Raw genomic sequence first — 26,906 nt, 5'->3', positions numbered from 1 at the left:
TGCTTAATGAGGTCACGTCATGCTTAATGTCACTTTCAACTTGATGATGTCACTTTCTGCTTTACGAGGTCACTTTCTGCTTAATGACATCATGCTTAATGAGGTCACGTCATGCTTAATGTCACTTTCAACTTGATGATGTCACTTTCTGCTTTACAAGGTCACTTTCTGCTTAATGACGTCACGTTATGCCTAATGATGTCACTTTCTGCTCGATGACGTCCCTTCCAGCCCTCAGCAGGCACCATGAATGCTGTCCCGCCTCCTGTAGGAAGCAAGTCTGACAGCCCTGCTCCACGTCCACACCAACTGTGGGCCGGCCATGGCGTTCGGGGAGGGGGGAGTTCGGGGATAGGACGGTGGTCCGCGGCCACAGAGCTCTCCGTCACCGCCACCGCCTCCATCCCCCAACCCTCCACAGCAGCAGTGCCTGTGACATTTCGCTTCCCCTTCGCGCGCGCGGCCAGCCGAGAAGCCGGCGCCGTTGCAACCGCCAACCGCCCATCCTTTCCCCGCGCCCCTCCCCCACACCCAACCACCCACCGTCACCTTGGCTGCTGCACGCGGCAGCTGGACGGAGTAGCGGCGCGAGCTCATGACGGCCGAGCGAAGCCTGGTGTCACTCACTTCCGCACGCGCCGCCCGTTTCCTAGGCAACGAGACCCGCCAGCGGTTGGTCAAGCAGAGGCTGAGCCCGCCCCCGGAGGAGGAAGGGCTTCTACAACACCGCCTGCGCGTGCGCAGGAAGCACGTGAATGCACACACGGAAGAGCTTGCCGTGGCGAGGTGGAGAGAACCGAAACGCGGAGTGCAGTGGGGGACGGAGGTGGTCGCCGCAGGAGACATGGGCAAGCTGAACGTCGCGCTGCTGCGCTACCTTTCCCGCGACCACTTCCGAGTCCTGACTGCGGTAGGAGCATCGCCTGGGGGGCGGCCTGGCCAGGCAGGGCCTTCTATGGCAGCACCACGCGCCCTGGCACTTCTGCGGGTCTGTGCAGGACTCGGATTAAGGCATGGGCTAGGCAGGCACAGGAGGGGCTCCGAGGCTGCCGTCCTCGCCACATCTTCCTGGGAGTAAGGCCCATTGACCGCAGTGGGACTTCTTTCTGAGTAGGCAGGCATAGGATGGGGCTCTAACTATTCTCACTGAAAAATTAGTTTAATCTCCCCTTTGAAAAGTCGAGGGGAAAGTATTTGGAAGAGTCTCTTCACCTGTGTTCATCCTTCTGTTTTCTAAAGTCTTCTGCCCACCATTTTATTTGACCGCTTAACTTGCTATAGTTATATCTTGCTGTTACTCCAGGGAGGTCAGTGGTATATTGTACTAGATTGTCCCCACCTTCCATTTTATGCTCACAACCATCCTGTAAAGTAGGTTAGTCTGAGAGCATCTCCTTCATTTCACCTTGTCTGCCTTACCCTGTGCTGCCCCTTACCACAGTGATTCCCAAATGTCCTAGCACCAGGACCCACTTCTTAAAATGGCCCTGTGTCACAGCGATCTTCTCATCTCACGGCACACTGACAAGGCACTAAAATTGTCAGAAGACTGATGGTGTGCCTTGACAATTAACATGGCATACCATGCTGCTAATGGGGGTGTTCTCATCCATCAGTGGCCTTATTAAGTGATATTAATTAATAAATTGCCAAATTCCCATGGCACACCTGTGGACCACTTGCGGCACAGCACACCAGTGTGCTCTGGCACACTGATTGAAAATTGCTGCTCTATTGGGACATACCTAGGTTTGCCAGACTTTTAAAAAAAGATATCTAAACAGAAATAATGTTTTGTTTCTAAGTAATAATGACTACAAAAAAAGACGCTCAAACTTTGTCTCTTTATATTTTACACTTGCTGGCAAACTGCAGGACCTGAGCTCTTCGCAGGGTAAACTACTGCTACAATATCTAATTTTTGAATAGCCTCAGGGCTTGAGGCAATTAGTTATCTGATCTTTCCATCATCCTTTGGCAACTCACCAAAATCAGGTCATGACCCACCTGTGGGTCCCAACCCACAGTGTGAGAACCACTGCCTTACCAGGTTGCTGAGACCACTACCAGCAGTGCAGTTCTATAGATATTTAATTGGCCCACTGAACTGACTTAAGGAGACGTGTGTAGGATTATGTATTAAATGATAACAAAATGACAGTGTAACACAGTGTTTCTCAACCAGTGGTGCTTGTACCCCCAGTGGTACTTGAGCAGGTGTACGATAGTACTTGAGATGGTGTCCGGTGGTATGCGTAGGACCCCTAGCCCTCAACCACCTGGCAGCAAGACTAGCAATGCAACACGACAAGCTGCAGCAGGAGGCTTGGCTCAGTGGCTCCAAGCATGCACTTTTCAGGCACTCAGAGAAGTTCTCCCATCTGCTCTGAAAATCTTACCAGCGTTCATTACATCACGTCTGGCCTCCCAGTCTGGAAGTAACTGGCTGTGACATCATCGCACATTTGCAACACCTTCTACCAGCCCAGGGACCGCTGTGCTAGTGGTGCTCCAGTTTGGGATTGTGCAGTGTGCTTGCCAAAGTGGGTAAAACCAGTATACTTTCTTACTATTTCAGGTGGAAATGGGCATGAAGAACCATGAAATAGTCCCGCCTAGCTTGATTGCCTCCATTGCCAGTCTCAAACATGGAGGATGTAACAAAATCCTGAGAGAATTAGCAAAACACAAGCTCTTGGCTTATGAACGCACTAAAAGTGAGTATAAATTATGTGCTGACTTACAAAGAGTAGACATTATTTGATTAATTAAAAAAAAATGGAAACAGCCATATGACTGTCGTGAGCCATTTGAAGACTATTAGACAGGACTACTGATATGAAGAAAAAGATATCAGAAACCTCTCTGAGCCATGGGACAAGGTGGAATATATATCTAAATAATAAATAAATATGAAGGATAGAGAAAATCCCTTGTGGCGTATTTCCCTCCCTCTGCAGTTTTTCAGTCTTTTTATTCCAGCATTGACTTTATTCCATGAGTTGCACTGTATACAAAACCATTTAGTCTGCCCAAAATGCAGGCCTTGGGAATGGATCAAGGATCTCTTGCTCCAAAGGACAATCTGTTTTGTTAAAAAACTGTCAGTGGTTTAAACCAGCGTTGACCAAACTCACCACCAGTGTGCAACGGAAATGTGGTCCCTGTTTGGACTACATCTTTCTGTTCTGTCCGGGTGCTGCATGTAGTCCTCCCCGAGCAAGGATCAGGGACGCTCTGGGCAGTTGCCTTTGCTGCTCTGCATCCCAGAAGGCCATGGAAGAGGATGTCCGGGCAGACGTGACTGCCCATAGTGTCCCTGTCCCCCGATTGGTGAGGACAACATGCAGCACCTGGGCAAAATGGTACAGTCTGTTCACTGGGCAGATGAATTTGTCTGAATCCGGGATCCGGGCCTAGGTTCAAGCAGCCCTGGTTTAAACTGAGACTCTGCATAATGATGATACACGCACACTAATATCTTATTGTAATGTGGTTATTTTAATTGTTCAGCTGTCCAGGGTTATCGATTAACTAATGGAGGATATGATTACCTTGCCTTGAAAACGCTTTCTTCTCGACAAATTATCTGTTCTGTTGGAAACCAAATGGGTGTAGGAAAAGAATCAGGTATTTTCAGAGTGACTTCTTTTTATAACAAATGCTAATAGTTATATTAAAACCATAACAATTCATTATTTGTTCATTTTATCTATTTAAATATCATTTATTTGTTTTAGAGACTTTAACAATAGTTAATTAACGTCAATAAGTTTTAAAGGCAACTAGCAGCTTTGTTTGTCTGGATAGTGGCTAGCTGTATCTAGCTCTCTTAAAATTGGAGTTGATGAACCTGGAATTTGCACAATATTTATCATCTGCTGTTCATTAATTATGTATCGTTTGGAAATATAAAGCTGATGGTACTAGATTTAACACCCGAATCTCATGCGTTCTTATCAGACCTGTTGGATATATTACTGCACAGATATATATTGGACTGTGCTGTTAGTGTGCTGAAATATAGATTCAAGTTCCAGTTTGATTGAAACTTTTATCATCTTTTAAAGATATTTACATTGTTGCAAATGAAGAGGAGGAACAACTTGCATTGAAGTTGCATAGACTTGGGAGGACATCCTTTCGAAACTTAAAAAACAAGCGTGACTACCACAAACACAGGCACAAGATGTCATGGCTGTACCTGTCACGCCTTGCTGCCATGAAGGAATTTGCCTATATGAAGGTACTATGGTTTGGACCCTAAAGCAGAGGAAGCATAGGGATTGGGATTTATTTCAAAGGGCCAACATGACCTTCCTCACACATCAGTTGTTTGCACAGTAACATCGGGCCACATTTAACATCGTAATTCCAACATTCCGTTTTCTGCTCTCTGTCTTAAACAAGACATTCCTTACATCTTATAGGTCTCGTTATGTAGACAGTATCAAATGTTTTTGCCTCTTGGAACTCCTTGGCACTGGAACATCCCTAGGCAGAGTAGCAGCTAGATAGAAAAGGTTCTAACTTTTTTTCTTTTTTAATCCAGGCTTTGCATGACAGAAAATTTCCTGTTCCAAAACCATATGACTACAATAGACATGCAATAGTAATGGAACTTGTCAGTGGCTATCCCCTGTAAGTATTAATACTTTCATGGCATGTGTAATATTATTATATGTAAAAGAATATTTGTGTAGACATGCTCCAGTCTGGTTTATGGTATGTTGACAGATGGTAAGAAATGGATATTAAGGCAAAGTAACAGAATACTAAGAACTCAGTCCTATGCCTGGGACAGGGGTGTCAAACTCATTTCATACGGAGGGCCACATGGCATTCTTGATGGCTGCTGAGGGCCGGAAGTGATGTCATTAAACAGGTCATAACCAACAATAAACACTTTTTTTTCTCACTTAGAAACTCATTAGCTGCAAATGACAACAGAGAATATTCAAATCTTAATCATATTTCAAGATATGGGAGGACCCAATTTTTATGTGGGCTGCCCTTTCATCGGTAACACCCCAGCACTACACAGCAGCTGAAAGCCTGAGGGCCATATAAAAAGCTTCCGCAGGCCGCATCCGGCCCCCATGCCTTATGTTTGACACCCCTGGCCTGGGAAGCACCACTCTCACACATACTGCCCAGGCAACAGCCATTGCGAAAGGCTCTTCAGGGTGGCCAGGAGAGGGAAGGCACTGGTGGGGTGGTCTGTACCAGTCAGCACTGGGCCAAAGGTACTTTCCCCTCTGAGTAACAGGAGGGCGTTCCTGGGTGGGGGGGAGTGGGGGTGGGAAAAGGCAGGAAGGAGCTGTTACTGCGCAGGGGAGGATGGTCTGGGGGATGGTTCAGGCCTGGGAGGGAGACATGGCAGCCTCAGCTGCCACTGGATCCTATTTCCCCTCCCACACTTGAAAGCCCTACACCATCTTCTTGAATTTGCACCAGCTATTGAGCTGGTGCAGATCTGAGTAGACCATGGGGACTGCCTGGTCCAAACACAGAATAAGGGAACTGCTGTTCCCTTACCCCATGGAGCTCTCCAGCTACCTCTTTGGCCCTGTGGGATACAGCAGTGGCTATTTCAGCACTGCTGTACTGTGTGGCAGGCAGCCAGCATAGGATTGGGCTGTAAGAGTAGTTGTCATTTCTGGATGTTGGAGGGATAGGGAATAATATATGGCAATATGATTATGTGTGAATTGTCATCTGGTATAAAGGTGAGTAGCATCAGGCCTTTACACAAACAGTGGATTTCACAGGGCTATTTACAGCACTGCAACATAGTTGCTTGGCATAAAGCAGGGGTGCTCACACTTTTTTGACTCGAGAGCTACTTTGAAACCCAGCAAGGCCCGGAGATCTACCAGAGTTTTTTTTTTTTACAATGTTCGCGCCATCATAGCATATAACATTTATGTGTACAGTGTATGTTGGTGTACCTTGAGCCCCACTGAATATAACAGGACTTACTCCTGATGAGACATGCCTAGGATTAGGCTGTGAGGCTGCAATCCTAGCCACACTTACCTGGGAGTAAGCCCCATTGAGTACAGTGGGCCTTACTCCCGGCGTTTCCTCCCAGAGGCACCTGAAGGGGGGGGGGTAGGCACTCCGCGATCTACTCATTTTGCCTCGCGATCTACCAGTAGATCGCGATCCACCTATTGAGCACCCCTGGCGTAAAGCATAACTTGCATTCACAGAAGAGGGCACATCAACAGTTTAAAAACGCTATTTCAGAGTTGGGATAAATCTGTGTCTGAGAGACACAAGAGATTACTTTCCAGCTAATGTTGATGATCCAGTGCCACAAGGACAATTGGTCTGATATTGTATGGCGCAGCTCCTTAGCTGTGTAGTTTGGAACTGGATTCTGTGCTGTAATTTCCTTTTCCTTCCAACGTAAGCAATAATGTTAGGTGAAGTTAGTTGAATAATTGCATAAATTAGAAATGATTTTGCAGGGGTGTTTGTTCCTTTCTAATTATATAAGGCAATACAGTTGTTGTACTTTTACATACATTTATTTTCCTTTAGTTGTAACTGTTAAAATAATCTTTTCTGCACTTATTTGTTGGCACAACAGAATTGGCCTGTTTTATTCACAAGGCTTTCTTCAAACACATGAATTATCATGAGAGAGCCGTTTAATGTTTATTACTAGTTTTATATCATGGAATTCTTTTTTACATCAACAATATGCAATCACTGGTTTGCCCACAAAGTGCTGACTGTGTGTGTTTGTACAGCTGAAAGCATAAGTGTTCAAATCTGACCTTCACTGTTATCCCTGGATCAAAAGTAAATCTGCTGCAGCTGAGAAAAAACAAGGTCACATTAGAATGTGATAAGGTTGGCATTTGGAATGAGCTGCTTAATCAAGAAGGAATCAGTTCCAAAACTTGCATTAATTGAACCATAATAAAAAGAAAATGGTTTTTTCAAGGATTCAACATTTCTTCTAATCCCTTAAAATATAGTGCACGTGAAAGATATTGCTAGATGAGTAAGACAGTAACTAAATGGCTATAGGCACCAGGACTGTGACCCATGACAAACCTGATCTGAAGGCAACTTCTTTATTAGGTGAAAAAGAATTGATTTCCCAAACTTTTGTCATCCATAGAAGCCAGCAGTGTTGTTGGTGTGATGAGACAGTATTATTTGTGTACCTGAGTCACCATTAAGGGTAACTGCTTCTTTTAAAAAAAATTCATGTTGTACATCACACAGAATTGTGAACATAGACATGTCTCTTTCCAACAAAGAAGTATGCTTTGGGGTTCTTATTCTGAAGCATCCAATAAATTGCAGTTGGTGCAATGATTTGCTAAACAAGTTGGCTAGTTTAGAAACTAAAGCACTCTGAGAGTAATTTCTAGTTGTCAAGATGCTTCCCAATTTAAAAAAAATCTAAAGAATGCTAAAAAGATGACATGTATCTTTAGTTTCAGCAGACTAATCTTGATATACAGAATAAGTAAAATCTGATGATTTACAAATTTTAATTTTGCTGACTTGTACTATGGAGGGAAAGCTGGAGAATGGCAGAAAGTATGTTCATATACACTCTGGAATGCAGTAATGGAACTAGCAGAAGCCCAGATTCTCTCATGATAGATTCAATGATCTTGTATTTCCCTTTCCAGATGGCCAATTACTAAGTTTGTCTTGTGGGTGAATTCATAACTGGACTAAGACTTTGTACCCACAACTTTCACATGCAAATTCAGTGCAATTCCAATGGATCGTGCTGGTGTAATGTTATGAATTTTTTTCTAGCTTAGACTTCTTTGCAGTTGGAGCTTCTGTTTGACCATATCTTCAATAATCTGATGGTTTGTGTTTTATCATCTAGGTGTCAAGTGCATAAGCTCGAAGATCCTGCCTCTCTCTATAACGAGTTAATGGAACTAATTGTGAAACTTGCCAACCATGGTTTGATTCATGGTGACTTCAATGAGTTCAATCTCATGTTAGATTCAGAAGATCAGATCACAATGATTGATTTCCCACAGATGGTGTCAACCTCTCACCCAAATGCAGAATGGTATGTGCAGCTTTTTTGACTGCTTGTAAATAATTTTACCTGGAACTGTGATCTGTTGCTTGCAGAAGAGAGCTCCAATTAATTAATACAGAGTTTACACATACATAATTATTGCAAAATTATATATGCATGATGGTGCTATATTAGCTGGAAGTTGTGATCAACTTGATATTTTAAAGGTCAATTATTAGTGAAACAATTTTGTATTCTTCAGGTATTTTGACAGAGATGTGAAATGTATTCGAGATTTCTTTATGAAGCGTTTCAGCTATGAAAGTGAACTCTATCCAACTTTCAAGGAAATCAGGTAAGTTGTGTGTCATGGTTAGAAACAGAGCCATTTTATGCCTTCAGGATATTCTCCACATGATATGTTCAAGTTCCACAGAAAGGCCTGTTTTCTGTAGTGAAAAGTTGTATAAATCTGGCCTTTGCAAATACAGCCACAACTTCCCAGCTGTGGTTTCAGCAGTTGTTGGAGCATGTTTTTTCAGCTTCTACAGTTACATGAATTACCCTGAGTTACCTGTATTATCTCTATGGAGGCTCTAAGGTGCATGTTCTGTTCCCCATACAACTGCATTCCTTGGGGCAGAAACATTGAAGGAATAGGACTTTCTTCATTGCAAACTGAAGATTATTTGTTTAACATATTCATATTCCATCTTTCCTCTCCCAGTCAGGAAGAGCCCAAGGTGGCTTTTTTTCCTTCTACATATTTCTGGTGGTCCTGATCCTAAGGGCGCAGTTTTCAATCTCTCTGGGAGTTTAGGAACCACTGTAAGTGCTTACAGGGGAGGGGTGAAGGAAGTGACATGATCGCCACGATAGCATTGCTGCCAGGAACGAAAGGGTTTTTTTACGTACTCCTGGCAGCACCAGCCTTGTGGAGGGTGCAGAGAGCCCATGGACCCCCTGCAGGCCTCCCCAAGCCTCCAAACAGCTAAAAATAGCAATTGCAACCCACTTTCGGTTTGTGATCACTCTTTAGCTGGTGTGAGACCAAGGAGAGAAAGGGGTGGGGAGGATGTAAAAAAAGAGGATCTGATCCAAGGTGCACCATTGCCACTGGATCCACCCTCTCCCCACCCCACATTCTTCCCCCCATCCTGTTTCACCCGCACCCCATTTCACCCCCTCCCCACTGCAGCCTTACTTCTGCAGCGGATCTGTGCAAATTTGGTAGTAGATGGGGAGTACTGCCACCTCTTGTGCTCCATCGGCAGCCATTAAACAATATTTTACATAAGTAGCTATTTTATGGGAGCTATATGACTCAGTTCCATTGTTATAAATGGCTACACACCACAGTCCAATCCTGAGTAGGATTGGGCTGTCTATCCATTTAATCTCTAGACTTCAATATTATGTCTCTTTTTTTCCTCCTCTTTCAATTGTTTAAATGATTTATTTACCATACACATCTCAATTTTTTATCCTATCCCAGAATCCAGTTGTTTCAGGTTCCTGTGTCAAGATTTCAACTTGTGTTTTGGGTTGAAAAATACATTCTGATCAGATACATGATGCCAAAAAAGTATCTAGCAGTACAGAAACAATGGTTCAAATTGCATTATTTTCGGAGGGCAGGAAACAACCTACAATTCCTGAAAAGGGATGTATGTATGAATATGAAATGTCCCCAATTGGTACTAGAGCAGCAAGCAACAAATATGATGAGTGCTTATCATCGGCAAGCCTTCTGAGTTCATGGCCTTTTTAACATCTTTTAGTATTTTTTTACAGGCCTGATTCCTCTATGATCTGCTGCTTTATGCTCTTTTTATCTGACTACTGTTTTTATGGTATCTGTTAATGTGTTCTTAATATGTTTTTTTATCTGTTGGTTAAATTATGTTTTTAATCTGTTTTTAACATGTTGTAAGCTGCCCTGGGTCCCTTTTAGGGAGAAGGGCGGGATATAAATAAAGTTTTTTATCATCATCATCATCATGAATACCTAAAAAATTACGTTGCAATCACTGTAGTACTAAAGACTTGCATATGGAATAGAATATCAATTTCAACAGTTGAGTGATTATAATAAAATGTGATAGCAATTGGTTTTTAAAAAGAACAACAAAAGTGCTTTGTTCTAAAGGTGTACTAACAGTAATTGGAAAAGCAATTTATGCTTGACTCTCTTTTTCTTTGCCAGGCGGGAGTGTTCTCTTGACATAGAAATTGCAGCCAGTGGTTACACCAAAGAAATGCAAGAAGATGATGAACTACTTTACCCAAGTGGTCCTGACCACGAGGGTCTTAAAACTGAGCTTTCTCCAACTGAAGAAAATCCTGAAGGGGAAATAGCTTTATGTAGTGGCACAGATCAAAAGACTGACAGAGAATTCACAGATGAAGTCAAAGATGCCTTTGGAAACACGTTCTCTGAGGATTTGGTGCAAACTAGTGAAGAAGATAGTGCAGATGAAAGTGAACAAAGTTTAGATTTGAGGGAGTTCAGCCATGCCTTAAAACAAGTTGAAGGACAAATCATTGCTGCTGGAGACAGGCCTAATGCAGAGAGCTCTGTAATTGATTTTTCTGAAGATAAAAAGAAAATTGGAAAATCCACCAAAATAGAAGATCAGACAGGTCAAGGAGAAGATCCTGCTGACAAAGAATATGAAGATGAATGCCCTGATCTGGTTGACTTGTCAACATTAAACAGAGAATTCAGGCCTTTCAGGTATAGATTTATACTGATGGTTGAGGAGCCTTTCATGTACTTTGTTTTCTCTTTCTTAAAAGAGGAGCCCTTTTCAAGTATTAGACATATTTCATTTCAGAGACCTTATCTAAATTGGAAACAACACGTTCTGTCTCTGACATTAGCACATGTAATGGACTTCTTTTTCAGGGACTTATTGACTAGCACTATGAGAATATGTTATCCTAATTACATTGCTATTTGCAAGCTTCTCTCTGCTGGGAAAACTATTAAAGTTTTGTGACCTTTACTATAATGGTCTAAACCTGAGGCTGCTTGATCATTTCTGCTTGTGGATTGAGCATGTAGATTTTGTTAACTGTGCTTTGTTGCTGCTTTCACATACTGTCTACCTTTCATCAGTACTTAACTTTGCACTCCTCTGTGTTTGTGGGTGGCTGGGAGTATGTCAGGGGGTGCTGGACATGCACCAAAAAAACCATCAGAATTAACTAGATAGCTAAACTGGCAGGTAAGAATGTTTAGGATTGCAAACTTGGATACCCTGTGTAAAGCACAGTCCCCTGAAATTGCACTCTTGTCAACATGGTAAAAATATACAATGAAAGGACAAAACACACCTCCTTTGGGAAACTCTTCCATAGTCTGAATTCCGTATACCAGCTGAGTTGCATTAGGTATAATACTTATTTTAAAAAGTGGTTGATCAGAAACTTACTTTTGCATTACATCTCTTGCATTACAGAGATGAAGAGAACATGTTCCACATCAATGACCACAGGAGAAGGACGACTAGTGTCACTTCAGTTGGCAGTGTTGGAAGTCATTCAACAATTCCTCCAGTAAGTCTTGTATATGCTTGGGCTTCGATCTACCAGGATGTGTTCTCTTGCACAACTACCATAACCCACTTGGCAAGAGGACTTCTTATGGGCATTTTTATTTATCACTTTTTCATTTGGAAATACAGTAGGACCTCCAGAGTTGACCACCTCTCTATAATGACCACCTCCTTAAGTTGACCTAATTTTCTAGAGCCTTGGGTTTTTCTAGATCTAATTTTCTAGAGCCTTTTTTTCCCCGTATGTTGACCACCTCCCTATGTTGACCAATTTATCCAGTCTCTTGGGTGGTCAACTTAAAGAGGTTCTACTGTATGTTCTTTCCACTATTATGGTATGGGCCCATCCAGACGATAAATAAAAGAATTCTTAGGGAACACGATGGACGTCACAAAATATTCTATTTCTTTATTCTTACATCTCAATAATAAGGACTTCTTAAATCTTGAGTTATATTTTTAACCTTTTCAATTGAATCGTCTTCTAATTGAATTCAATTCAGTTATCTCTTCTGAAAGCCTGTACCTTGGGGTTTGAGATAATGTGCTATAAGGCCCAGCTTCTGACTAAGACCATTTATTACCCAACAGTTTGTATACTGTGTGCAATTAATGGAAATGCTTTTTCCCCAACCTGCAAAGGGCATACTATTTCTGTATGTGCTTCATTTGCACACTCTGTATGACTTTACTGAGCTGTGGGATTTAGCATGTTAGAGTGCCTCCAAGTGGCTATAAGTTGTAGGAGATCTTAGGAATGGTGTGCAGAGAGGTTAAATGTGTCAGCTTTCAAGATCTATATTGATGCTCTTCTTAATGTAAGAAGTAAAATGACGTTGTTTGATCATTCTTATGTGGAAAACAAAGGGGGGATAGTTATAATACCTAGACACAAGAAAGAATTCTGATTGTTTTCAGCCATAAGATACTAAACAAGAGATTGTGAACACAGAAACATCCAGCAGGTCCTTCTAGCTCAATCAGATTGGCGCATTCCTGCTGGCTAGCATGAGGGTGTGTTGGCATCACCTCTACGTAGTTCGGTGGGTGTCCAACATGATGCTCTTCTCCCCCCTCCCCCCCAAAAATGTTGATTGAGAGCAATTTGTCTGACAAAGGGGTAATTTTCCTTTTATTACCAACTGGGATTCGCATGATCTAAGAGTACAGTCTGAAAGGCAAACAGGCTCCATTCCTGGAGTCCAGAGTTCTGCTGACAAAAGGGATGAGCTGGTAACAATACATTCTTTGACCTCTAAATTCTTTAAATTCCTTGTAAAGTACCCCTGCAATGGTGGCAAAAAGAGCACAGCAGGACAGAACTATTTCTGTAGAATCGTGAGACTGAAAGCATGCTGGTGTCAGCAACCACCGCTGTTAATATGTAAGAAAAAATAAGCGAAATAACTTTTTTTAGAAACAGCTCAAAAGTAAAAATTCTAATTGCACAGTAAGGTGCTATTTATAAGTCTCAAAAAATGATAGTGTTTTACTATTGAAACTTGTGATTGTATGTGTTTGAGAACTTCTAAGGAAATTTCTAGTCTTGGATTAGAAAAAATAAAGACAGCACCATCTGGTGCATTTTCTAATCTTCTGCTCTCATATGCATTGCTCCTGGGTGTGGATGGCCCTCCCTTAGATTTTCCTCCAACTCAGAGCTTTGTGCGCATGGACTGGATTGCGACCAGACTGTAAACCATCTTTTTTTGTAAGAGTACTGTTAACCTTGAATTCTTAAGAGGCTTTGAATCCCCTTCAGCATGAGAGAAAGGTGGGATATAAATTCTGAAAATAAGTAAATTAAATGAATGATCAGACTCGGTGAGCCCAAAGTATTGGACAGTCTGCACATCAAAATCTAGTAATATTGACAGCCCCATTCAGCATGTTAGGCCCAGCTTCACTTAGCTGTTCTTAAATAGCTTGCTGTTTTGGGTCATAGGTCCAGTTTGCAGTTGGATCACTTGCATTTTCTATGTGTAGTTTTTTTTCCTGACGCATAAAATAAAATAAAAAAAACTAGTGCAAAAGGGAGAGCTGCAGCCACAAAACACATCCAGTCTGCTTTTACCCAGCAGCAGAAGTCAGTGAATGGTCCACAGGTGTATCACCTATTTGGGGCAGGAATTTGAGGCAGAGTCATTTATCAGTAGGGCCATTGGGGATGTGAGCCCCCCACTGGCAGCATGGTGTGCCTTGTCAATTGTCAGAAACCAATGGTGTGCCCTGAAATTTTAGTGTCTTGTTAGTGTGCTGTGAGATGAAAAGGGTTGAAAATCATTGCAAGTGTGGCACTCTAATCAGCTTAAAATTGAAGTCCAAGTAATATATCCATTATATTATATATCCAAGTGAAATTCATTGTATTTGTGATTTTTATGATGCATGTAAAATTGCAGTGCAGTTTTATAATGTGAATAAAATTACTTCCAAGTTCTATTCATTGAGAATCTATGACTAGTCTTGGCCACAAGGGGGATCAGTGGCCATCTCAAAACCTTGTTAAGATTACCTCTTACCGTTTTTGCAGTCTGCTTGCCTTCGCGCATCTTCCCTGCATTATGTAAATACCTTGGCCAACTTCTTGATTCTGAGATGTCAGGTGAAATGTATTTAATGAACATGAATTCAAGATGGCTTCTCTTGATGAAAACCTGTTAAATTCTGGGTTCATTTTGTAAGAAGTGACTATTATATACAACACCTTTTTTGAGTACTTCTGTTTTAAAAGAATCACATAACTTGCAAATAAGACTAATGTCTGGGTTTTGGAAATATCTTGTAGGAACTGGTAAAACAGAAGATAAAGCGCCAGCTCACTAAACAGCAAAAAGCCGCTCTCAGGCGACGACTGCAGAAAGGAGAAGCAAATATTTATACCAAGCAACGCCGAGAACACATGTACAATATCAAGTCAAGTTTGGATACAGCTACCTTCTGGGGCTGACTTTCTACAGAAATGTTTTCTTTCTTCCTTTGCTTCCCAGAAATCAATGAAAGAAATTGCTTTCTGCTTAATTAAGATATCACATTTTGTTCTTTGTACTATATCAGAGAATGGTTTAAAGCTATGCAAAGTGATTAAATATTTTTAAATTCAGTGAAGAGCACGGAGACTGGTTTCCAAAGCCTTCCTGGGCATGCCCAATGAAGTTTTTTTTTACTTTGTTCGTTGGAGTCCATGCCATGTCACAGGCTGTTTTCGAAACATGTCTGCATTGTAACCATGACTTACCATGCTACTGTTTGAGAAACACAAGCCCTCAGCTCTCTCAAAACCCCCAGGTGTAGAGAAAGTAACCTAAGGCAGTAACTTATCATTATTCAAACAGACAAAAATGTTAATATATAGGAGCCCTGCTTTTCAGTCTGATCCTTTGCATTTCTCAAAAGCAAGCTGTACATTGTTTAATATTGTTTACTCCCTGATCAGTGTGCATTGGCTTGTTTTCCTAGGCTGCAATGCTGTGAACACTCACCAAATGGTGAAGATACGTTAGACGCAGTGGAATTTGCTTCGCTGTAAGCGAATTGCTTTTTAGTAAGGAGTGAAGTGAATAAACGTAAAGTTGAAATAAAATTATGCATAGTTTTGGTCTGCAGAGGTGTTTAGGAGATTTCTAAGACTGCTGCAAATTCACAGGCTTATGCAGTTGTGGCTTATACTTTCGTCAGACTTAATCTACAGCTCAGTTAAATTACTACTTGATGGTGATTTTAGCCTGCTTGATTGCACTGGGACTAAACTTCCTTAAATCAAAGACCTTGCAACAGTTAATGTAACACCTTCAGCAATATTTTGATTTCTGAGCTTGAACAAAGGTTACCAAATCTTGCATGAATGGCAGAGCTCTGACCCCTGAAGCTCTTACTTGATTTTTCTGCCCACCCCCAAAGGTTTCAATGTATAAATTCTGCCCGAACTGACAAGTAATAAAAATGATGTTGCACAGGCCTGGCAGGCACTCCATCTCTGAGCAAGTCTGTGCAACTGCTAATAAATTCAGCTCACCTACATTCAGCAACTTCCTAGATAGCCTGTTACTGAAGATCTGAACACTCTTTAGCCGGGAGCACTTGGCTCCAGTCTTGCAGTTTAGATTACTTTTTATATAAGTAGAAGCAGACAGTTGTTATACTGAATCTAATGTAGTATCTCTAAAATTAAGAGGGAAAGTTTGGAAACTGCAAAGGAAATTAGGGTTTCTGGAGACAACCTTAAAAAATGACACTTATTTTTGTAGAAAGTTATGTTGCATACCAAATGTTTAAAGATAATCAGCTAGTGATTATAGTGAATCTTGTTTCTCATTACCATTTTACTAGGCCTTACATCTTGAGTGTACAATGAAATGTCCTTTTTAAAAAGAAAAACAAAAAAATATACAATGAAATATCATTGTGAAATTCCACTTGTATTAGTAGATTTTCTTGCTAGTGACAAGTTGCTTGACAGCATCTGATATTCTAAAGAGTGCATTGTTTCTTCTTGTTGCCTGGATAGTCTCCACAGACTGCTCAGTATTAACATGGCAGACCCAAACATTAGCAGCAAGGACAGATAATTATCTTTCTGTCTTAATTGTTAATATTGAGTATAGGTATGTAGGGTATATTATGCAGTCGTTCTGGTAATAAGATAATGTATATTTTTAAAAAGTTAGCACACTCAGGCTGCAATCCTATGCACACTTTTCTGGGAGTAAGCTGCATTGATGCAATGGGACTTACATTTGACTGCACAATTCTGTGTGGGTCTACTTAATGTGTTATTTACATAGCAACATAAGCCAGATACATAGAACTTAAGGCTAACAGAACAATTCTCCTTTTTCCATGAAGGAAGTGCATGCTGTTCTGTACAAACAGTGATTCCCATAGGCCACTGACATCTTTTTCCCATCTTCCTATAAATGCTCATGCAGGTTGCTGCTCCTGTGCTGGAACAAATGCAGTGCTGGTACCTCTTCATGAGTATGCAGCATAGCAAGGGCCTGGGTAAAAGGGGGATATCTGTGTGATGTATACCAAGTCCCCTACTTAAGTCATTTCTGCCCAACATTGCATATACACAACAGGGACCAAATGTGTACACCTGTGGGCCAGGCAGGTTTGGTTCCAAGAATCTATGCTTAAGTTGAAACATCAGACTCTTACCAGCCTAGCACTACTGTGCCTGTGCAAACGCACCACCGAAGAATGTACTACACCTGCATGAAAGCACCAGTGCAGCCATCCATAACTTGGGGGACCAGACCATCTTTTTGGGAAAGGCTAGATGTGCCATTGTAGCCTGAAGTAGAAGCCTCAGTAGAAGTCTATTGAGACCTCTGTGCACACAGAGCAGAATCATACCTTGAGCTAGATGGTGTGATTCAGTATATAGTTAACATCATACATCCCTCCAATTTACAGGCATGCGAATGGGGGAAGATATAGGGAAAAGATCATAACAAGGGATTAGCCTGAGTAAATGCAGTTTCACATACTTGGTCTTGAAAGCGCAAATTGTGTTTTCTTTAAGTCACTACAAAGGATGACCATAAGTAACCATTTGTCCTTAGCCTTCAGTTTTATTTAGATTACAGCATCTCTTTGGACATGGCAATGAATGAGGGAGGCATGCAGCTCCAACTGTGAAGTGTGATATATCTTTATCAAGAAAGCAGGAGAATGCCAGAAGTCATCAAAGGTCACCATGAAGTTTATACAAGGAGGAACTCTGCAGTGCTCCATTTATGTTTCATATGTGCCTAGTCAAACAAAAGTTTTATTTATAATGAATTTCAGGAAACTAGGTTTAAGTCAATAATGTTCCTGACAGTCTTAACAAATTCACATAGTTAACAGGTATAAGAGGCTGTTTGATCATAAGAACAGCCCCACAGGAGCAGGCCATAGGCCCATCTAGTCCACCTTCCTGTATCTCACAGTGGCCCAGCAAATGCCCCAGGAAGCACACCAGATAACAAGAGACCTGCATCCTGGTGCCCTCCCTTGCATCTGGCATTTTGACTTACCCCTTTTCTAAAATCAGGAGGTTGCACCTACACCTGATTTTAGATTTTGGCTTGATTTTAGATTTACAAACTGGGTTACATGGCTTGTAACCTGTAATGGATTTTTCATCCAGAAACGTGCCCAATCCCCTTTTCAAGGCATCCAGGCCAGATGCTATCACCACATCCTGTGGCAAGGAGTTCCACAGACCAACCACATGCTGAGTAAAGAAATATTTTCTTTTTTCTGTCCTAACCCTTCCAACACTCAATTTTAGTGGATGTTCTCTAGTTCTGGTGTTATGTGAGAGCGTAAAGAGCATCTCTCTATCCACTTTATCCTTCCCATGCATAATTTTGTATGTCTCAATCATGTCCCCCCTCAGGCATCTCCTTTCTAGACTGTTCTTCAAAGTTCTTAAAATGCATTTTAATGGCTGTATGTCAGTAAGTGCTTTTATAGCTTTGTGGGCAATGTAAAGTTTCAAAATGGAGACGGAAAGTATCCGATGAAGAATCCATTGTACATAGCTCTATTTGTCCTATGACACATTCTTACATAATTTGGAAGATGAAACTGGTCCAGCTCACTGATATTTGCAACTCCAGATCAAGAAGGGGAAATCAGTAATGAATCAATGACAGCCTTCTCCTTCATTCCAAGGGCATATTTCTGAGAATGTAGTTTTTCCCCTTCTTTTTTTTAGTGTGTGTGTGGGGGGGGGGTGAAATTGTGAGCCCTTTTGAGACAGGGAGCCATTCAATTATTTGGTTTTTGTCTGTAACCTGCTTTGTGAACTTTTGTTGAAAAGTGGTATTTAAATATTTTTAATAATTTTTAAAAAGGGTTGGAACTGTGTCGGGTAGGAGGCTTTAGCACTCTACCACAGTTCCTATTCTGCTCATGTAAACCCTGCACACTGATAATAAGAGGAAAACTTCAATTGTTATCCAGTGGATTTTTTTCCCCTAATTAGAATGGCACAGGGCAGGGAGGGGCATCAGAATGGGAACTGCAGTGAGGCCAAAGCCTCCTACCTGAGGCTGTTAAACAAAGGAAAAGCCAGGCCAATGTGCACATTTTTTGTAACATTTAACTTCATCAAAGCCATCTACAGATAAGTTACCAAATTTCCCTATGGAACTGTACTGAGAGCTCCTGCTGGACTTGTCAGACAAAGCTCTCTCTTTTTTTTTTCCCATACAAGGATCTCATTCTGCCTGGAGGCCATGAACAAACATGTTTTTCATGTAGGTGTACTGGTTTGGGAGAGGAAGTATTGATTTTGTGCTCAGGTTTGTCTCTTGAATTCTTGACTCAGTAACTTTCAAGCAAGTATGAAGCTATCTTATCCAGAGGCAGATGGCTGGTACATCTGCATCAGTATTATCCATGATGGCTGGTACATCTGCGTCAGTATTATCCATACTGACTAGTAGCAGTGCTCCAGGTTTTTGATAGGGACCTATCCCAACTTTGCTTGCAGATCCTAAGGACTGAAACTTGGATCTTCTGCATGCTAAGCATAATCTTTACCGCTGAGCTATGGCCCCATAGGCCATATTGCTTCCCTTTTCCATTGTTTTGCCAGTTCTGAGTCGAGATAAAGCTAACCATGGTAAGCCAATCCATTTGGATGTGTCTGAAGACCATTTTTCCAATAGCCATGCGCTAAGAATGTGTAAAAATCTTAAGCAAGATTTGTTATATTTTTTGTAATATTTCTATTTGCAAATACATAAGCAGTATTCCATATAAATATCCATTATATGAGTAATAAAAGGGGGCATACCTACCAGATGGTATATTTGCAACTCTATATCACATTATTAAAGAGAGGCCTTCCACCCCCATGGTGCCTCCTCATCCAAACTGTTTACTCACTAATACATATCTCCCCCCTCCCCTTAATGAGCAGGAATGACTTACATTTCCCAAACTCTGATGGTTATCTCATTCAAGCACACAGAAAGGCTCCTAAGTATCTCATAACCAGCAGCTCCCACTAAGAAACTATCAACCAACCATTTTGACACACAACCTCACAAACAAATGACCATCTGGATGCTGTAACAATATTTTAAACAGAGACAGGTAAGCTTTATCCTTGCTCCATCCACTTGGATTTGCTTGGAAATAAACTTGGAAATACAGGTAGTTTAGTTTCTTTTTCTGAGCAAACTGAATTCATGACTCCACTCATGTAACCAAGGGACCTGGGGCACAACCCAATGCTGCTGCCACTGCTGCAGTGCTCTGAAGGGGGGAAAAGTGCAGCCTAGTCTCTTAGTATACCACTCCAGCACTCATTGATGGTGCTGCATAAACAAGAGTGTCAGACCATAAACAAAGGAGCTCAGAGGAGAAGGCTGCAGGCCAAGTGGGTTCTATGCTGAACTTGCAGGGGTAGTTTTTCTTAGAGGGCCCTCCTCTGCCTCGGATGGTGGCAGCAAAAAGATCTATTAGTCCCCGTCTCTCTCGCCCCCCCCCCCTACTTTAGCTGCTCACCTAGTAAAAGGGAAGGAGAGAGCAGGAAGGGCTGTGGGTGCACTGATACCTGGGCACTATTCCCTCCATGTGGATGTTTGGTGGCTACCTTCCATAGCATATTGTTTTAAAAAATCAAGTCAGGAAGCAATTCAAGGAATTAGGCCTAACTCAATAGCACAGGTCAGTTGATTCTGGGGGAAACGCATTTTTTAGTAGAGTTTGAAACATCCATAGGCAGCCCAATTGCATGCATATTTACTAAGCCCCACAGAGGTCAGTAGGGCTTCCTCCCAGGTAAGTTCGTACAAGAGCTCAGACTTCCTTCACAAAAACACATGTTGATGACATCAAATTCAAACTGTCACCCATAGAAGGTGTTTTTTAAATCCTTTCTCAATATTTGTTATCAGAAATAACATGTTAAAATTGGATCCACCCATAATGATGCTTTTCCATTTCCCCACAATAATATTATGGTGTTTTTATGGCAAAACTCCAAGGTTCTGAACATGTACTTAGAGGAAAGTGCTTGAAGAGAGCACGAATCCAGGAAAATAACATACACTGGCAAATCCCATTATGTTTGACCAAATTAGCCAGATGTCACAAAACAGCCATTGATGTTGGGGACTAACTTATTTAATATGCAATTTTTATTTCAAAACAGGTCAGAGGTTACTTCTAGAATGATGAATGCCATTTCTTTTTCCTATCTGTATGATCAAGCAGATCCTATGTTAATCTTAATTTTTCCTTATTTTAAACAAGGTAAGGGTGGATTCTTCTTAAGTCAGTAGAAACTCAAACTTTGTCTGGTTCAGCAGCTTCAGTCAATGTCAGGATGAAAAGAGGAATGCCTTTCACATGATTAGCTTCTCCAAGTAACCAGTAGGTGGGTGTGTTTAACAGAAGAAAGCAATAGGACAGAGCTTGTCAGCCTGCCTCTCTGGCTAATTAGCTCAGCCTACAACAAAGATAAGCGAGCCAGAGAGAAGGACCCCCTGAAGGGTCTTTTGAATCTGGGCAACGTCTGATTGGCAGATGTTGAAAGAGATTCTTCGGTAATCCAGTTCATCAATGAACTGCATGCATTCGCTACAAGACTGGAGGTATTCAGGCATGTGGACACTTTGTGGATGCAGTCTGGAGAAAGGCAGCCCACGATGGACAGAACCTTGGAATCTCTGCAACATATAATTTCCCAAGTCCTGCCTCACAGAGACCCTGCACTTGCCTTTAAAGACTGTAAGTACCAAACAAAGTTTCTGGACTTCTGAAAGAATACTTGCATGCGTGGCAAATTTAAACCTATAACAGGCCATCAAATGATCTAATTCTATGTTACCTTTTCAGACACCTTTCCATCTACTGGTTTTTTGTGATACTGATCAACACCTGTTGCTAAATACTACTCTCTTGTTTTTCTGTAAGGTTTCAGATGCAGGGAAACATTTTTCATGTTCTGATGAATTGTTCAATACATTGATAATAGAGTGTATCTACCATACACACTTCTACCTCTAGAAACCTTTGTTATATTTGATTAAGAGTTTGCTGCACAACTTTTGGACTGTTTATTGTCTAAAATGGACCTTGATGCTGAGATGTACAGATACTGTTTGTAATCATGGCATGTATTATCCTACTCAGAAATAATGCATGAGTTCATCTGCTTATAAGACTTGTGCATACACATGTCTTGTGTTGTGCTATGTCCAAAAGCAAGGCTTTTTAAAAGTACTCTCTAATAATCTTTTTGCATTCAGGTCTCCTGAATTTCACTCCTTAGACTCTTCTTTTGGTGTCAGAAACTGTTGTAATTAGCTTCCTCAGAATTTAAAAAAAGTCCCTGCTTTGCAACAGAAGTTTCATTTATGGCTCTCACTGTGGCCACTTAGCAGAAGATTTCTGCAAGGGTAAAATGCCATTTAATGGGAGAGCATCAGAATTAACCCATAAACACTTGAGTCTGTGGTCAGAGGAGCCAAATTCCTGCACCACAGTATCCAAAAACCAAAACATTTTACAAAATGTCTTAGGATGAATGCATTTAGTCACTTAAGCATGCAGTCTCACCTTCTCTGACACCAGTTTTTGTTCAGCTCAATTTCTTTGGGGGTGGGGGCATAAATTATAGAAACATCAGTTATTATTTTAGCCTACATTGCTGAGTGGCTTTGAACAAAAATCTTGTGCTACCTTTGTTGAGTAACGTTTCACATAGAAAGTTGATTGTAATCTATAATACACTCTTCCACAATATGCAGGAGAAACCTGAAACTTTTTAAAAGTATCTGCTTAACTCCTTTTTCAGTATCAGTGTTAAGAGTTAGTAACCTCAGCCTCATAAATTCTTTCAAAATGAGTATGGAATGAATGACTTTAAATAAGCAGCTGGTGAGAGAGCAAAGTTGGGTATGGAGCGGCTACTCCATACATACTTTGACAGAAATCATGAGTTAGACAGATAAACACAAATAGAGCTTCCTAGGCCACCCAGAAGGAAAATTCTGTGCTGTTACAACAGACAGACCCACAGTGAGCTGCAGTTTTTATGCAGAAACCTTCAGAGAGCAGATGCGTCTCGTAAGGAGAAAGAATTTGAGCTAGAAAAGGTGGGAAAGGGAGGCAGTTTTTTTTCCCTTCCATTGTGGTAGATTCCTCAAGATCAACTGACAAGCTTTTGATTGAAAGTGTATGTACTGGCCTCTCAGACAAAGTTATTGTGACCACCCACAGATCTGTGGGCTGGAAGACTGGCTATAATAAAGCAGAAAAGCACACGTCAAATTCAGTGAGGTTAGAATATCGTTTTCACTGGAATCTTATCACAATGTGGGGTCAAGCATTAAAAATAGTTCTTTCAGTGGGGAGAATGAATAACACCCTTGACTAGATTGTCCATCCTAGACTTCATCCCGTTATGTGCTGAGTGCTGTCAGCTCCCCTTATGTAAAGGGAATTAAGATCTACTAAACCATAGTTTTTGAAGAGTCTTGTTTCAAAGGTTGCATTCCAAAACAGTTGCATTCCCCTCCCTGAAAATGGTAATGGGTTCAAACTGGTCATCATATTTTGAATGGAGATGTGTCATAAATGGACCCCATCTCATTGTCATATTGCAGCACTCAAAGACAATATATCATTACAGTGTTCTACATCTTTTCAGTGCTCTTTGAAATAGATGTAAGGGTCAACCTGAGGTTTGAACTTGGAAGGTGGAATTGTGTCCTGAACAACATGAATTGACCTGATCAACATAAACTCAAGTATCTCACTGCCCAATCCTGAACAGTGTGCATTGGCTTACTGCCAGCAGCCAGTCTTACTGCTGGGCGAGCGCTGGTGGTAGCCCAACACTGGCTGGCGCTGGGCTTGTGCCAGGAGGCTGCCAGAGCTCCACTGCTCAGCGCTCACATGGATTGCCAAGCAGCAGTGAGGTAAATGGTGGAATGGGGGGAGGAGGTGTTTTGAGGAGCAGAGAGGCAGGTGAAGGGCAGGGAGGAGGTGTTCAGGGGAGGGGGAAGGCGGAGAGAGGGCAGGGAGGCGGTGTGCCAGAGGAGGGAGCAGGGAGGGTGGGAGGCGGGACCGGTAGAGCTTTGCTCCACTTCATCCAGAGCCTCTGTGTTGGGCTCAATGCCCAACACAGAGGCTCTTGATTCACCGCCGACCTTTGGGGCTAGTTTCCTATTGCGGGGCTACACTCTTTACCTGGGGAAGGGGATGACAATGCGCCCAGAGCACGCAGGATGCGGTGGCAGCCATTTTTGGCGCTGCTGCAGCCCTGCACCCCATGCAGCTCAGGATTGTGCTATCGGTCTTCAAGGCAAATAGCTCCACTGCAGAATATTTGCTTTTTCCTTCTCACTCTGAAAATGAATGCAAGGATAGGGCTATTTTAAACTTAAAACACAGAATTGTATCCTGGACATGTGTACCAAATATCATTACGCTATCTCAATGTGCAAGGGAGATATCATGTTACAAACAAGCAGAGTATACCAAACCAGAGGCCTCCATTCACTTGGCCACTAAAACTACACAAGCCAAAGGAAAAAGATAGGAAGTGTGTTGTCCTTTGAACATCACTGACGGAGGCCAGGTATTGAATTGTATGGACCAGTGGTCCTGGTTCACATAGCCTGGTGTTCATCATGAACTAGTTGCTTGATTATGGTGTTCATCATGAACTGATTGCTTGACTCAATGGTCTTTCTAATTTTATTGTTCAGAGCCAATTGTTCACAACATACCTGTGAGAAAACTCATCATAAAATGGGTCTGGTATACATTTTAAAGGTAGTTAACATGGATCAAGATTTTTAAACAGACACATCTTTTCACACAAAATCAGTCCAAAATAGGGAAAAGGAACAAAATGGGGAGAGAGTACTATGCGAACCCATTCCTACCAGGGAGCAATAACAGCTGCAAGAAACCACTCAAAAGCTCATACCTGCAAAGACCAAATCCATTTGTCATAGGAGTGGAAGGGAAGGAGGGGGGCCTAGAAACAGAACACTCCTTCAGCATATCAGCCTATTCATGTTTGTGTACTATGGCTGACTCAGGTTGTTTCAAGGTCAGCCAGAGGTAACCAAATTAAAAGCAGGTTAGAAATTTACAGATTTCTGAATTCTCCACTCAAAACCTACTCCAACTTTTCAGCGGTTTGGCTTTCAGCAGGTCGAGGAGGAGCTATACCTTAGGATAATAAAAGCTCGGCCCTTGTCTGGAGACCCATTCCATCAAATGTTGTTTAAAAGCCACAAACAAATCTCAGTGGTCCGATCAGATGGCAGCCTGGTGACCACAATCCTTATGGATTCTCCCAAACAAGCATGGCCATTCGCTCATCATCATTCCTTGTACTTAACAGTTTTTACAATTAATCATGAGATCAGAGCACCTCTTGAAACCTGGGTGTAAGACTAGTCCTGGGCCACTTTCAGGACATATGAAACTATTCATCCAGGGGTCCCAACTCTGCTTTTGAATATGTGTTTGGCAAGATGCCTAGAGGGAAAGAGGACTAAGATCCCCATTGGAAATAACATGATCTTCCCAACCACCAGGAAAACTCCTAGAGAAATGGGCAAATACTCAGGTAATGCTCAATGACTGCATAAAGGATTAACCAGGAATAAATCACTGGTAACTGCATCAGTCGCTGAAGGCAGCAAAAAGCTTGCAAGAAGTGAAGTGTCAACAGTTCCCAAAGAGAGGAGAAGCTGAGAAAAGCAAGAGCAGAGCTGGAATGATCAGAGACCAGTCCCAAGCAGCTGCTGAAGTTGCTCCCAATGGTATTTTTGATATCCTCATTCTGCTAGCACTTATCTGATAAAATTGTACAATTATCTCAGTTTGAAAAGATCATACAGTACTGCTAAGCACATCCTCCTTTTTCTTGAGCAGTCACACTAGACATAGGAAGTACAGACCTCTATGTTACCATCAGTTGGGTGTGCTTCTGCTGAATTGCTATAAAGGCAGTGCATGGGTGAAAGTGGAAGCCTTGTGTGGCTATAAGACAGGAAGTAACTCCTGCTGAGAAACACTTGTGGAAAAGGAGTTTCAGATGTACAAACCTATTTAATATGGAGTCATCATTGACCCATCCAACTCAGTGTGTTGTCCATGTTGACTCTGGGGCTTGAAACAGTGTAGCTGGCGATGTGCAAACTGGACCTGGGGTTTTCAGTATGTGAAGCAGGTTGTTGGCAACCTTCGGTCTCGAAAGACTATGGTATCGTGCTCTGAAAGGTGGTTCTGGCACAGCGTCTAGTGTGGCTGAAAAGGCCAAGGTGAAGCAGGTACTCCACCACTAAGTGGCAGTTCTTCCTATAGAAAAGGGAAGGTCCTGCAGTGAACACTAAGGGAGGTCTCCTATGAAAATTAGTCATGATTAAGTGCAGTTGAAATTAGTGGGACTTTAGTTAACATGACTGTCTTGTCTCATGGATTACAGTGGTGCTTCATCATCACTCACTTTATTAGGACACAACCCTTATGTGTGACACTTTACATTGTAGTGAACATAGGTCTTCTGGGTAATGAGCAACACTTCTGTGCCTTTCTTTCAGGTGATGTATCATTAAGCAGGTTTATGACACTGGTTGTAGTCCCAAGATCCATATATACAGCATTAACACATGGTCATGTTTCTCCAGCAGCATCTACCAAGATAGCTGGCTCATATGAGCTGACAAACCAAGAATTGGCTTCATTTATTTGGGCCAGGGAAGGTTCTTCAGAGAAAAAAAAGTCTTGGGTCTTTTTTGCAGTTTTGGAGCATCAAGTTTGCAATTGTTGCTCAAACCGAAGACAAAGCATAGAGAGGCAATTATGTGAAAGCTGTGTGCTGATTGCAGATCATGAACTCATATATTATATATTCATATATATTCATATTCATACTCATATATTATAATAAAACTTTGCATTTGTAAAACACCTTTAAAAGGTACAAGGTATTTCACATGTAAGATCTTGATGGAATCCTTATGATAAACCTATAAGGAAAGTAACAGTGCAAGCCTAGGTATGTCTACTCAGAAGTAAGCTCAAATGAGTTGAATGGGACTTACTCCCAGGTACATGTATATAGGATTGCAGCCTAAGAGCCCAATCCTATGCATGTCTACTCAGAAGTAAGTCCCATTATAATCAATGGGACTTACTCCTAGGAAGCGTGGATAGGATTGCAGTATTATCTTCATATTTCCAATGGAAAGCTGAGGCTCAGAGGGGTTGGTTTGCCTACAGCCCACTAGGCAGTTACTGGAGAGGCAAGATTTCAACAGGGGAAGTTCTGATTCACAGCTCAGTCTCTTAACCAA

At 41.7% G+C, this 26,906-nt stretch overlaps 2 protein-coding genes across 2 annotated transcripts in view; both read left to right on the top strand.

Annotated features, from left to right (window-relative positions):
- Positions 1-754: 754 nt before the first annotated feature.
- RIOK2 (RIO kinase 2) lies at positions 755-14,677 on the top strand. Its single transcript, XM_066614975.1, has 10 exons — positions 755-910; positions 2,579-2,717; positions 3,514-3,630; positions 4,071-4,246; positions 4,553-4,641; positions 7,871-8,062; positions 8,277-8,369; positions 10,221-10,751; positions 11,479-11,575; positions 14,363-14,677. The coding sequence occupies exons 1-10, from the start codon at positions 845-847 to the stop codon at positions 14,522-14,524; spliced, it is 1,662 nt and encodes a 553-aa protein (XP_066471072.1). The 5' UTR covers positions 755-844; the 3' UTR covers positions 14,525-14,677.
- A 6,405-nt stretch (positions 14,678-21,082) lies between these two features.
- Positions 21,083-26,906, top strand: part of LIX1 (limb and CNS expressed 1) — a 48,708-nt gene continuing 42,884 nt past the window's right edge. Inside the window, exon 1 of the mRNA XM_066616795.1 lies at positions 21,083-21,312. Coding sequence (XP_066472892.1) covers positions 21,204-21,312 — 109 coding nt within the window. The 5' untranslated portion in view covers positions 21,083-21,203. The remainder of the gene's footprint in view (positions 21,313-26,906) is intronic.

The sequence above is a fragment of the Tiliqua scincoides genome, chromosome 2, assembly GCF_035046505.1.
Source record: "Tiliqua scincoides isolate rTilSci1 chromosome 2, rTilSci1.hap2, whole genome shotgun sequence".
NCBI lineage: Eukaryota > Metazoa > Chordata > Lepidosauria > Squamata > Scincidae > Tiliqua > Tiliqua scincoides.
This window is presented reverse-complemented; position numbering and strand designations above follow the sequence as displayed.

Excerpts from the sequence above, each read along its gene's own strand:
- RIOK2 (XM_066614975.1), top strand. The coding sequence starts at position 845 with ATGGGCAAGCTGAACGTCGCGCTGCTGCGCTACCTTTCCCGCGACCAC. Across the intron at positions 4,247-4,552 it reads AGGAATTTGCCTATATGAAG|GCTTTGCATGACAGAAAATT; the intron begins GTACTATGGTTT and ends TTTTTAATCCAG. Across the intron at positions 8,370-10,220 it reads CCAACTTTCAAGGAAATCAG|GCGGGAGTGTTCTCTTGACA; the intron begins GTAAGTTGTGTG and ends TTTCTTTGCCAG.